The sequence below is a fragment of the Netta rufina genome, assembly GCF_964035555.1.
Source record: "Netta rufina genome assembly, chromosome: Z".
In the NCBI taxonomy this organism is placed as follows: Eukaryota; Metazoa; Chordata; class Aves; order Anseriformes; family Anatidae; genus Netta; species Netta rufina.
The window spans coordinates 78,175,246-78,189,550 of NC_140126.1; the positions used below are offsets into that span (position 1 = coordinate 78,175,246).

A 14,305-nucleotide genomic window follows, 5' to 3' on the forward strand; every position below is an offset into this window, starting at 1 on the left:
GGCTTCGAAGTGGTGAAGGATCGGGAGAGTAAGATGGATGAGGAGCACATGAGGTCCGCGTGTTTGCTCAGCCTGCACGAGACTGAGGGGAGGCCTCATGGCGGCCAGCAGCTTCCTCAGCAGGGCAGCAGAGGGGCTGGCGCTGAGCTCTGCTCTCTGGGGCCACTGACAAAACTCGAGGGAATGGCAAGGAGATGGGACAGTGGAGGGTCTGGCTGCAGGCGAGGAGAAGATTGTACACCAACACGGGGCTTGGCCACTGAAACAGGCCTCCCAGTGAAGTGGTCATGGCAGCCAAGCTGCCGGGGTTCACCAAATGTCTGGCAAGTGCTTTCAGACACGTGCTTTGGTTTTTGGGGGTCACCCAGAGTGCTGGGCTCTGAGGTCACCCAGCGATGGGCTGTGAGGTCAGCCAGCAATGGGCTGTGACCTCACGGCCCTCGCTGCTTATCTTGGGGCGCCGGCAGAGCCTGGCCCAGCCTGGCTCGTGCCTGGACTCCTGCTGAGCGTGTGTGCGAGGCTTGGAGTACCGAGCAAGGATCTCTTGTGAGATTTGTTGGAGCTGTGCTGTGGGGCCGTCGGCAACTGCTCTCGGTGCCCGTCCCCGCAGCCAGTGCCTGCGTTTCCCCGGCCCTGCCTGGCTCAGGCAGCCGGGGCTGTGGAGGGAGTGCTCGCAGCAGTGCAGGTGAGCTGTGCGGGGACACGTGCCCCGGGGCTCGGCTTGGGGTTTTGTCCTGCTGAGGGGCCGGGGCACTGCCGCTGCCTGCCCTGGCTCAGCCACTGACCCTGACCTCTCTCCTTCTTGCAGCGCACATCAGCTGTCGCAGCGGTGCCAGCCAGGGGAAGCAGCTCCCCATCTGCAGCTCTCCCCAGCCCGCTGCAGCGAGCCGACACCATGGCAAGTGAGGCCCAGGACATCACTTGCCCTGTGTGCCAGGGGGTCCCCAAGGAGCCCAGCTACGTCCTCCCCTGTGTGCACCACTTCTGCTTCGGGTGCATCATGCGCTGGGCCAAGAGAAGCAGCACCTGCCCCCTCTGCAGGCAGCACATCACCTCCATCCGCTACTCCATCTGGGCGGAAGACGACTTCCTGGAGGTGCAGGTGGCCCCCGAAGCAGAGGCGCAAGACGACAGCCCCCAGGACGAGCAGGGGGCTGCAGAGCCCATGCCCCAGCCTGCCGTGAGAGGCCTCCCGCCCGAGGAATGGGCAGAGCTCTTCAGGGAGCACCTAGAAGTCCTGGGTCCGCTGCGCTCCTGGGTGCGCCAGCAAGCCAGGGAGCTGTTCGACGCTGCCTGGTGGGACCAGGACATGCTGGAGGCCAACATCGTCGCTTGGCTGTGCCGCTGTGGGCTCGATGAGCACGCCTTGGTGCAGGAGCTGCAGCCGTTGCTGCAGGGCCACACGGTGAGCTTTGTGCAGCGGCTCATCTCCATCATGGAGGAGACGTGCAGCGAGGAGTACCTCGAGGAGCTGGGCTTCCTGGAACCGCGTCCTGCCAGCCAGCTCTACGTGTACAACGGCCCTGAGGTGGACCTCGAGGGCTCCCAAGACACCTGGGAGCCCGAAGACAGCCTGGAGGCCACCCCCAGCCCTGCTGCCTCCCCCCGGGACACTCCTGTCACCAGCCTGCTCTCCTCCAGCAGCGCGGAGGATTTGGACATCGAGGAGCTGCCCAGCGTCTCCAGTGCCGCCCTGCCTGGGGGTCCTGGCCACCCGCGCGCTGCACCCATCCCTGAGGAGCAGGAGGAGCTCTTCTCAGAGCCTGAAGAGGAGGAAGCAGAACAGGCTGCGGTGCCGGGCACAAGCCACGGGCCCTCTCCTCCTGGCCAGGGCAGGGACAGCTCACCTGGGGGGCCGCGGCGCCCCCCGAAGAGGAGAGCCGACAGCGACCCGGACTCTCCCCAGCCCTGCAAGAGGCCCCCGCGCCTTTAGCAGGGCAAATGTGGTTGTCATCCCAATAAAGAGTTGTGACCCTGCCACAGACAGTGTCTTGGTCTTCTTCATAGAATCACGGAATCCTACACTCATAGAAATGTCGAGTGGCTCAGGTTGGAAGGGGCCTCAAAGACCACCTAGTTCCACTCCCCCTGCCATGGCCAGGGGTGCCACCCACTGGATCTGGTTGCCCAGCCTGGTGATGGGCAATGCCTGCCCACTCACTCAGGACCCACAGATCCATCTCCTCAGGCCCCCTGGCCTTGCGCATCACCATGTTCCTCCTTCCCCACCCTCCCCCAGACCCCGCAGGGTGCAGAGCAGCAGCGCTGACCCTCCCAACATGGCCGCCCCGCTGCGCCTCCCTCCCTCCCTCCTTCCCTCCTTCCCTCCCTCCCTCCCGTTGGGCGCCGCGCTTAAATGTCCGTGTTTTCAATTTTAGGTGGGTTTGCGAAGGTAAAGCTTGGACGACGTCTTCTTACCGGTGAAAAAGTTGCAATAAAAATCATGGACAAGCTTGGATACGTAAGAAGAGGAGGAAGATGGAGTGCATAGACAATGAATTTAGTAGCTAAGAACTTCATAAAAACTGCTGTAAATTTGTAACCTCAGCATAGTAAAGTTTAGATTGGAACATGGGATATCAATGACAACTCTGGCTGTTCTTTTTCGGGACACTTTTACATAGTTAGTGACATCTCTTTAAATAGTGCTGTTTTCCAGTCAGCCCTAGGCACAGAGGTAGGATTTCTGTCTGTACACATACCGATGCCACAGCACAGTATAGTAACATGAGAGGACTCAGATAAATACCAAACTCTCAAGTATTGATGAGTAAAAAACTAGATGCTTACTGCATTTGAAGATGACTGTTGGTTCCTTCTGCAAAAGCCATCACCTTGTTGTGCACTTTTATCAGTACCTGCTGTGGGACAGATCTGTAGAAGAAAGTGTTGGTCATCTGTTTTTGATATCATTACCATAAGTATTGGTCATAGTCCTCATTAATATACTACACAAACACACTATTCACAAAAAGCTATGAAATTTGGGGGGAAAAAACAAAAAAGAAAAAAAAAAAAGAGAATAAGAAATACTTGCATTTGTCATACTGTTCCACAAATCTTCATTTTTTGCGTTTTGATAGCTGTACTTCTGCAGGTACTGCACAAGTCCAGCTTTAAAAACATCATCAGTCAGGTAGTCCTTCAACATATTTAATATACAGGATCCCTGAAAAAGAGTGTGACAAAATGTTTACAAAACCACTCCCTAGATAGCAAGATGCTTCTTTCAGAAAATTTTCAGCAGGCTAACCTAAACAGCAGTTCAAATTTGTATGTCTGTCTGATGAGAAATAATTGGGTTTTATATATATTTAAACGGTAATTTGGCTTTCCTTATTTCCTTAAATATATTTTGGATTGAGTAAAATATGCTATTATTTTTTCAATTACTATATAGAGAAGGCTCCAATGAAAAACGCTGGTTGGTTTAAGCACCTAAAATAATGTTTTAATGTTTAAATTGATACACAACAGATAAGAAGGGGCAAAAACCTCCTCTTTTTATAGATGGAACAGGAAACCACAATTTGAACTACATGCAGGAGTTTTGGACTAGGATTGAGATAGAATATAAAGATCAAAACAACATTAAAAAGTATATTAACACCACGGTTCAGGGATGTTTTGTATAAAGGACTGACTGAAATCAGTACAATGCAGACGTATAGTACAATCAGTACAACTGAGAATGAAATCAGTTACAGATTTTACCTTCACGTAAGAAACATCATCAAACATTTCTAAAATTTGAGCTGGATCTTCCACAGGAGTAGACACAGGATGTGATGAATTTAATGCATTCACTTCCATGGCATCAAAACAGTTTGATAAGAAATAATCTTCCTAATAGGAGACAAAAATGATTATTACTACCAAATTTTGCTTAGTGACTACTGAATTCCTATTAGTTCATATTTCAGTCCATTCTACATGATGTTGAAATCCCATAAGGAAAGCCAAACATATCTTCGGTTTCATTACAGAGCAGGAAAGGGAAGGGAAGGGGAAGGGGAAGGGGAAGGGGAAGGGGAAGGGGAAGGGGAAGGGGAAGGGGAAGGGCAAGGCAAGGCAAGGCAAGGCAAGGCAAGGCAAGGCAAGGCAAGGCAAGGCAAGGCAAGGCAAGGCAAGGCAAGGCAAGGCAAGGCAAGGCAAGGCAAGGCAAGGCAAGGAAAGGAAAGGAAAGGAAAGGAAAGGAAAGGAAAGGAAAGGAAAGGAAAGGAAAGGAAAGGAAAGGAAAGGAAAGGAAAGGAAAGGAAAGGAAAGGAAAGGAAAGGAAAGGAAAGGAAAGGAAAGGAAAGGAAAGGAAAGGAAAGGAAAGGAAAGGAATATAGAGAGGCAAACTGCCTCTACCCTTCTAAACCAACTTTAATACTCCAGCTAGTGAGACTTAAAAATAACTCCAAAAAGACATGCACACGTTCCAAAAGTTTGATGACAAAATGAACGGTTAGTAACCACAAAACAAACCAAAGGGAAAAAAAAAAAAAAAAAAAAAGCAAATGATGAATTCCTTCATTATTATATTGCTTCATTATTATTCCACTGCAGTTTTATGGCAAGTTTCTGCATAGATCTTCCCAGTGCACTGTTCGTTTCACTACTTTGAACTAGGCATACTTGCAAAGTTTCATATATTGAACGTGTGCTAAAGCTAGCGGGAGGATTTGGGGGTCTTCATTAGGATTTAAGTCTGATTATACATGAGGGAAAAAAAATAATTTCATAGAATCATAGAATACCCCGAGTTGGAAGGGACCCATAAGGATCATCAAGTCCAACTCCTGGCACCGCACAGGTCTACCCAAAAAGTCAGACCACATGACTAAGAGCACAGTCCAATCGCTTCTTCAACTCCGACAGGCTTGGAGCTGTGACTACTTCCCTGGGAAGCCTGTTCAGGTGTGCGACTACCCTCTCGGTGAAGAACCTCTTCCTGTTGTCGAGCCTGAACCTCTCCTGCCACAGCTTGACACCATTTCTGCAGGTCCTATCACTGGTGATTACAGAGAATAGGTCGGTGCCTGCCTCTGCACTCCCCCTCGTGAGGAAGCTGTAGACCGCGATGAGGTCCCCCCTCAGCCTCCTCTTCTCCTGGCTGAACAGGCCCAGTGCCCTCAGCCTCTCCTCATACGTCTTCCCCTCTAGGCCCTTCGCCATCTTTGTAGCCCTCCTCTGGACACTCTCCAACACTTTGGCATCCTTTTTGTACTGCGGTGCCCAGAACTGCACACAGTGCTCGAGGTGAGGCCACCCCAGCGCAGAGTAGAGCGGGACAATCACCTCCCTTGACTAACTAGCAATGCCTTTATACTTTCCGAAGTCTAAATAGCTTTTGAAAAGAGAATATACTTTGATTGCAATCATTAACTTCCATCACCAGTTTTTGAAATAATTAGATACAATAAAATCAACATTCTTACCCGTCGAGTTAAGATCAGACAGTTCTTTCAAAGGGAAAGCAAAAACTATTTCACAGCACAAACATGCTTGGTCTTAACCTTTACAAATTAGTGAACTTAGAATGGAAATATAAAATAAAAATACAGTAAATGCTGCTTACAACTTTCAGTTCTGGATGGGTAATGTTGACCGACATAAACTCCATGAATTTTGCAAACCCTTCATTTAACCACAGGTCATTCCACCACTCCATGGTAACTAGGTTGCCAAACCACTGAAACAACAGCAACAACACTTTTAATTTAAATACACAGTTTTTCACAAAAGCTGCTACTGACTGATATGAAATTGACTTTATAGCATGGCACTGACATTTAAGGCACATTTTTGTAGTAATGCAGCTTACTCTGGCCTCTTTCTATTTCATTTCTTATTTTAATGGTAATACTCCACAGCATGGGTTTCCATTACAATTCCATGAAACTTTATACATAAACCAGGTTTGATAGGAGAGCCACGCATAAACCTGTAACAATTCCTAACTTTTTTAACTATATTCATGGCTTGCAATTAATTTCGAGGGTTAGCAATGGTGCAAAGTCCCCAGAGCACTACAGCTACTGAACTATACAGATTTGGGTTACAGCCCTGCATGTCTATGAAGCCCAACGAGACTTTATTGGGAACAGTCGCGTGATTCAGGGATGAACACCCTCAAACAAGAAACAGCTCTTTTCAGTCTATATTCTCAAATATCTCTCCATCCACACAGCTGTGACCACTCTGTGGGTCCCTTCTGATCCTTTATTGTTGCTCCTAAATCTCACCTGATGAGCCAGTTCCTGGGCTATTATCATAGTAATCCAAAGTCTAGAAGATGCTGAGGATTTATCAGGGTCATACAACAATGCGGATTCCCGATATGTGGTCAATCCCCAGTTTCCCATAGCACCAGACTGGAAATCAGAAATAGCTGCTAAATCTGGTGGAGGGGGGAGGAAGGAGGAGGGCGGGAGGGAAGCATTAATAAACTGCTAGGATTGTTTGACCCAGTAAAGAACCCAGTCACCTGCTCATCCCACTTCACAACAGCTCCCACATCACACCTTCTTTAAGGCTTCTCCTAAATGTAACAGCAAAAACATACCTTTAAAAAGTTCTCTATAGAAGGATTTTCCGTTCTCAGTGAAGCTTTTCAACATACTCTTAAGTTACACGAAGCAGACAGTTTAAAAACATGGGAGCCAAAATTGTCCCAGTCTTACCTAACTCATTGATTTTATGCAATTTTACTCTCTATTCTTAATGCTATTCTTGAATATACATTAAATTAGGTAACACTTACCTTGTTTAGGTAAGGGATATGAAATGCTGAAGTAATCCTCATAAAAGTCTAAAAGTTTTACTGCCGCATCCAGGGCATAATCAGCTTGGTGGATCTTCTCTGGTACCGTGTATACAGAAATCTACAGTAAACAAGCAGGCAGTATTTAAATGCCAGCATCAAAAGTTTACAGAATTTGTTCTTTAACACAGAGTGAGTGGTCATGAAAAGTGACAGAAGAGCACATACCTAACAGCTTTCGTACAAAAGTTACTTTTAAAAAATCCAGATACAGATATGTTCAAAATTAGAAATGAGAATTTTACTTTATCCTCCAGAACCACTATGCCTGTAAAAGGACATCTATACCTTCCATCCCCTACCAAGACAGAGCTGTTTAACTACCACTGTTCTGTTTTATTCCTGATTCTCCAATAAAACTATATTTAATTTCCTTTTAATCAAACAGTCTTACTTGAAACAACATTACCAATGCACGTAAGTATATAAAAAGAAAGCATATTACCAAAAACTTTTGGAATTAGTAAAATTAGTCTTAATGCAAACTAATAATCCAATTCCAAAGCCAACGTTTTTCTCTCCTCTCGTTCATGTAAAACTTCACAATGTATAAATCCAACAATTTAGCTTGAAAGTACACTGTATGTTTCCATATAGATTTTGTTATAAAATAAGCTCTTAGAAAATCAGAATAGTTACATTAACTCCATGACTGGATATTTTGCTGATGGACTTGAAATCGGAAACAATAAAGGCCACGAGGTAGGTACTCATCTTGACACTGGTATCAAAATGGTCTTCAACAAGCCATGAATTTATATTCACAGTCTTCATCTAAAAAAAGACAAGCACAGCTCATCATCCGGTAGTACCTCTAAGGACTTTGGCACCAAAAATCAACGTGTTTCTTTTCAGTTTCACTAAGACAATTTTAAAGACAAGTTGGAAAGAAGTCAACCCTGTGCCAGCCCGTCCCCACACAAAGAAAACAGAAACATACAGGTAGTTTCACTCGTAAGTGTTACTTCAACGTTGCTAAAACTAGATATAGATACTCATTCAAATGCTTTAATTTTCCTCAGTGTCTGCCAGCACGTCGATCTAATTAAGATCACACTTGAGTTGATCAGAAGTTGTCTAAATCTAAACATCACTTGTTACACATGAGAGAAATAAACTACTCCAAACAATGACTCAGCTCTCTCAGATATCTATTTCAAGACAAAATGAGTCGCCTGTTAGAGTTTTCCCTTTTGATTCGCCTTAGGTAACTAACTTAGACTTGGAGTATATTTAGCCACATTGGAATACTAATACTGGCACCCACCATTCATTCATTATTTTATCCACTTTTCAATGCAAGAACTGTTTTGTTTGTTTGTTAGTTTGTTTTTGACCAACTTCCAAAAGACTTCATTTTTTTGAAATGTACTTGGTACATTTATAAGGGTTAGTTTCCTGGCAAATCATGAATCAATAATGCAGAAGAATTTGTGAAGAATCTCTTATGCACAGAGTAAGACCAAATGTATGACATGTGACCCACCCTACATACGCCTATATATTTGTAACTGCAAACCATATTTGTAGGTATTACACATACTCCACTTTCACAGACATTTTTTGAAGGCCAAAATAACATTTTTTTTTTGTTTGTTTAATATATATATATATATATATATATATATATGGTCCTGAATAATATTGTGTCCGTATTCAGATACATTTTAATATTAATTCTTAAAATCTAAGACAAAGACTGAAAGCATTTTATGAGTAAAATAAAGGTTAGCGAGATTACATTGTTCTCAGACCACTGCAGAGAACAGGAACCCCTAGGATGCAACATCCGTTGCATTCCTTTATAACTGTGTATCAACACCACCAGCAATCATTTACTCTCAGAAAAGAACTGACACAATCTTTAGGTCAATATTCCCATGAACAGCAACTTCCTAGGTATTCTCTTCTCCTTTTACTTTCTTTTTTAAAGGTCATCAAGCAACAGCACAACATTGAATGTATCCACCTACAAGGGGCATATTGGACAGCGCAAGGTGCTTTGGTTCCCTCCTAATCTTAACTGAAAATCTGGCTTTGAAAGCTGGTTCATCGAAACACAGGAAGGCTGTTCTTGCAAATGTTGGCTCAAAATGCGTTGCTGCGAGCACTGTAAGGAAAAAAGAGAAAACCTTTAGTCCACATGCCTTCATATGCAAAGTGTTGACCACCTTGTGTGAAAATCAAGTAATTTCTGCCCTCCGGCCCTTCTTGTAGATGGGCGTCACATTTGCTAGCCGCCAGTCAACTGGGACCTCCCCCAATCGCCAGGACTGCTGATAAATGATGGACAGTGGCTTGGCCAGCTCCTCTGCCAGTTCACTCAGTACCCTTGGGTGGATCCCATCCGGCCCCATCGACTTGTGCACATCCAAGTGCCGTAGCAGGTCACCAACCAGCTCTTCATGGATGGTGAGGGCCACATCCTGCTCCCCATCCCCTTCCACCAGCTCAGGGTACTGGGTATCCAGAGAACAACCGGTAGTGCCGCTAAAGACTGAGGCAAAGAAGGCATTGAGCACCTCCGCCTTTTCCTAATCTCTTGTAACTAAGTGCCGTGGTTCCGCTCGAGTGGGCAGCCGAGCTCCACCACAGCCGCTCCCTCACTCCCCCTCCTCAAAGAGGAATGGGGAGAAAATATGTGAAAAGGGCTCAAGGGTTGAGACAAGGATGAGAAAATCACTCAGTAATTATTGTAACGGGCAAAACAGACTCGGCATAAGGAGATAGTAAGATTTATTGCATATTAACTAACAAGCTAGAGAAGTGAGAAACAAAGGAAAGAAACCAAAAGCACCTTCCCCCCCATCCACCCTCTTCCACCTCCTCCCCCTGAGCGGCGCAGGGGAACGGGGGAATGGGGGTTATGGTCAGTCTACAGCGCTTCTTCTCTGCCGCTCCTTCTCGGTCACTCTCGTCCCTTCTACTATGGGGTCCCACCCACGGGATGCAGTCCTTGATGAACTGATCCGGCGTGGGCTTCCCACAGGCAGCAGCTCTTCCAGAACTGCTCCAGATATGGGTCCGTACCACGGGGTCCATCCCTCAGGAGAAAACTGCTCCAACCTGGCTCCCCCACGGGCAGCAGCTCCTGCCAGGTCACCTGCTCCTGCGTGGGCTCCTCTCCACGGGCCACAGGTCCGGCCCGGAATCTGCTCCGGCAGGGGTCTTCCACAGGCGGCAGCCTCAGTCGGTGCAGGGCCACCTGCTCCACCGTGGTCTCCTCCACGGGCTGCAGCGGGGGACCCTGCTCCACCGTGGTACTCCATGGGCTGCAGGGGGACATCCTGCTTCACCATGCTCCTCACCACAGGCCGCAGGGGACATCTGCTCCGGCGCCTGGAGCACTTCTCCCCCTCCCTCTACACTGACCTTAGCACCTGCAAGGCTGTTCCTCACTCCCTTGACTCTCCCGGCTGCTGTGAGGCGCAGCATTTTTTTCCCTGTCTTAAATATGCTCTCACAGAGGCGCAAAACAACATCGCTTATTGGCTCAGCTCGGGAAAACAATGGGGCCCTTCCCAAACATGGGTCAGCTTCTAGATCTTTCTCACAGAAACCACCCCTATGGCCCCCTGCTACCAAAACCTTGCCATGTAAACCCACTACAACTGGTCCCACCACGTCTCCGTGATGGCAACCAAGTCGTAGCCTGCCTGCTGCACGATGGCTTCCAGCTCCTCCTGTTTGTTACCCATGCTGCGCGCATTGGTGTAGATGCACTTCAACTGGGCCATTACCTCATCCCCCGGCCTTGCCATTGCTCCCCCTGGCACAGCCCCAACAATCCTTGCTTCAGCCCCATCCCCCTTCCTACCTAGTTTAAAGCCCTCTCAATGAGCCCTGCCAGCTCCTGGCCCAGGATCCTTTTTCCCCTAAAAGATAGCGACCCGTCTGAGGCCATCAGGCCGGGTGCTGAGTAAAGTGCCCCATGATCGAAAAAAACAAGATTTCTGCGTTGGCACCAGCCCCGGAGCCACGTGTTTAACAGGTGGGCTTTCCGTGTCCTCTTTGTTCCCCTCCCTGCCACCGCAGGGATGGATGAAAACACCACCTGCACTCCCGCCCCATCCACTAACCGACCCAGCCCCCTAAAGTCTCGTTTGATAGCCTTCAGGCTTCTCTCCTCAATGTTGTCACTGCCCGCCTGGACTACCAAAAGAGGATAATAGTCAGAGGGGCGTACCAGGTTGGGAAGCTTCCTGGCACCGTCCCTGACCCTGGCCCCAGGGAGGCAGCACACTTCCCTACGGGTAGGGTCAGGCCGACAAATAGGACCCTCTGTTCCCCTAAGAATCGAGTCTCCAACACCAATAACCCTCCTGTCTTTCTTGGTGGAGGCAGTCCTGAGGCGTGGAGTCGACCTCCTCGCCCTAGGCATCCTCCTGGGAACACTTGCTACCTCTTCCTCAGCTACTGGTCTGTCGAGCTCCAGGGCCTCAAACCTGTTGTGTAAGGGCACCTGGGAAGGTGAGGCCGCAAGGGGAGGGCATCGCCTGCGATGTCAAGCAGGGACCTGTTTCCATTCCTCCTCAACTCCCAGATTCCCTCCCTCTGCCCGACGGCTACAGGGCAGGGGGTCCACCCCCATTTGGGATGTCTCACCTCAGTACCTCTCCTTGAGGCCCTGCAGGGAGTTGCTCCACAAGTCTATCTCTCGCTCACACTCCCTGATGGCCTTCAACCTCTCCACCTCCTTCTTGAGCTCCGCCACCATGCGGACCAGGTCATCCACCTGCTCGCACCTCACGCACGCGGTTTCTCTGCCTCCCGCCAATGGCAGCAACAGGTTCAGACACTCCTCGCATCCGGTGACCTGAACTGCTGCATAAATTTCACATTTATGAGATAATTTAAGTACTTTCAAAATCTTTGGCATGCTAAGAATTACCATTTCTCAATCTGTGGTGGGGAACAGAAGTGGATACATAAAGCTTCTTGACCAACCCCCCTGATAAGGGGTTCTGCAATAAGAGACAACTTGTCAGAGCCCAGCGAGTCCCCGGACTCTTCCTCTCACATCACTGCAGGACGGCTGGACGTGTCGGTGGATTAAGGCCTGCTAAGGCTACAGCCAAGAACCCCACGGCTACCTGAAAGAATGGCAATCTCTGCGATATCCCATTATATATACAGTCTGGTGTGGCTTTGTGTGTGAAAGGAACCTCAGCCACGGATAATTTCAAAGAGAAATTACAAAGCAGCCGACAACAAATTCTAAAACCAGTTAGACGTGGTATCTACCATGACATATCTACTAATGAAAAAGAAGAGGATTACCGGAGTTCTCCTGCCTGGGTCCTGTAGGTGCTTTTGTAGAAGCCATGGAAGGAGTCGGAGAGGTTGGCAGTGTACTGGATGGTGACGGTGTAGTTGTGGCCGGCCCGCAGCGGCTCGGCGGCGAGCAGTGCCACCTGCTCCAGCGCCTGCTGCTCCAGCACCCTCGCCTCCTGCGCCCCGATGGCCGCCCTGGCCACGTGCAGACGCTTGCTGTGCAGGATAACGGCGCTGGTTTGACGGGTGACGGTCAGCTCTATGGCAGCTGTCCCCGTGAAGGTCTGCGTGGTGAGGTTCGGGTGGACGAGGAGCTGGTAGTGCAGCGGGACGACGTGCTCAGGTAGCCTCACCTTGTCCCAGGGAAACGGTGCGCTGCTGTCCCCGCCAAGGCCACCGCCGATGGAAGAGGCCACCACGGCCAAGCCCAGCACCACGGCCACCATGGGGGCGGCTGGGCGAGGCGCTGCCATTTTGCACCTAGCGCAGGGAGGAGGCAACGAGGCCGCCCTGCGCCCGCCGCCTCATAGCAGCCCCGGGACCCCAGCCCCCGCTCCGCGCTGCCGGCACCGAGGCAGGAGGCTGGCACCGAGAGAGCCCGAGGCAGGACGGGGACACCGAGAGGGAGCAGGACCCAGTCGGGAAGCGAAAGTGAAAGAGAAAGAAGCGAAGCCGAGCGGGATGCGGGGCGGAGCGCGCCGCCGCCGCTCATGGAAGCCGCGGGGGGGCGGAGAAGCCCGGCCCCAAAGCAGGGGCTTAGGGTGTGAGCACTGCACTAAGGAAGGCGTGGGGCGGCACAGCAGCTGCTCGCTCAGCACCTGTTGTCAGGACTGAGTCCCTCTCTCAGCAGGGAAGCCCAGAGCACGGTACGGCCGCGCCTCTGGCCAGGCTGCGGCTGGAAGCACCTCAGGAGGCCGCCTGCTGCAGCTGCCACACAGCGCAGGGTGCCGGGCACCACGACCAGGAGGCTTTTGGAGATCTCCAAAGAGATCTCCGCCACCTCTCTGGGCAGCCTGTGCCTGTGCTCTGTCTCCCACGCAGCACAGAAGCGCTGCCTTGTGATCAGGGGGAGCCTCCCATGCTCCAGTTTGTGCCCACTGCCTCTTGTGACACCACTGAGAAGAGCCTGGCTCTTGTCTTCTCTTCACCCTCCCTTCAGGTGTTTATAGACATTGATGAGATCTCCCTGATCTTCCGCCTCTCCAGGCTGGGCACTCTCAGCCTTTCTTCTGATAAATAGCAGAGATCATCTTGGTTGGACTCTCTCCGCTACACTCACGTCTGTCTAGTACATGGAAGCCCAGAAAAGGACCCAGCTCTCCAGCTTCACACAGGGCTTCGCCAGCCATCAGCCTTCCTTGCTGCATGGGCACACTGCTGGCTTATGTTCAACGTGGTGTCCACCAGGAACCTCAGGTCATTTTCTGCCAGGCTGCTCTCCAGCAGGGTGCCCACAGCATGTCCAGGTGCCTGGGGTTGTTATTCCACAGGTACAGGACTTGCCACAGCTCCACGAGATTCCTGCCAGCCTTAAAGGAGTCCTTGCAAAGGAGTTCAAATGAAAATACGCTCTGTCATCACGGTGGGCTGGTCCGTTCCAAGCGTTTCTAACCACTCCTGTGGCACAGAAATAAGTTCCTGGGTCCATGTGTACCACTGCTGAAGGACAAAACCACCCAAGGAATGCTGGAAACTCTAGGATGACCAAGGCAGATGACCAGAGCAGAACAACTACCAAAAGAGTTTCTCACCCTGCAGAAAGAGCAGATCTCTAGTAAAGGACAACAGGCTCAGATACCTCTGCAATAAGAACTGAAAATGGAAAAGAAGGTCCTCCGTGGTGGTGCTGGTAACCTCTCCCCAGGAGCATCACCAACATCAGGATGAAGGTACAATTTGAGATCTCAGATACAGACCTGCTAGCCTGGTAGCCTGATCTTTTTCTTCTCACAGAATCACAGAATTGAAGGGGTTGGAAGGGACCTCCAGAGGTCATCGGGTCCAAGCCCCCTGCCAAAGCAGGTTCCTCAGAGCAGGCTGCCCAGGGAGGCATCCAGATGGGCCTTGAATATCTCCAGAGAAGGAGACTCCACAACCTCCCTGGGCAGCCTGTCCCAGTGCTCCGTCACCCGCACCATGAAGAAGTTCTTTTGTATACTCATGTGGAACTGCCTGGGCTCCATTTTGTGGCCATTGCCACTTGTCCAGTCCTCACAAACCACT

The 14,305-nt window shown here is 49.8% G+C and overlaps 1 protein-coding gene across 1 annotated transcript in view; it reads right to left on the bottom strand.

The window, feature by feature from the left end:
• Positions 1-12,705, bottom strand: part of LOC311221341 (endoplasmic reticulum aminopeptidase 1-like) — a 73,290-nt gene extending 60,585 nt beyond the window's left edge. Inside the window, exons 1-2 of the mRNA XM_084305244.1 lie at positions 12,089-12,705; positions 8,782-8,920 (exon numbers count right to left, since the gene is read on the bottom strand). Of these exons, the coding sequence (XP_084161370.1) occupies positions 8,782-8,920; positions 12,089-12,555 (606 nt within the window). The 5' untranslated portion in view covers positions 12,556-12,705. The remainder of the gene's footprint in view (positions 1-8,781; positions 8,921-12,088) is intronic.
• Positions 12,706-14,305: the final 1,600 nt, after the last annotated feature.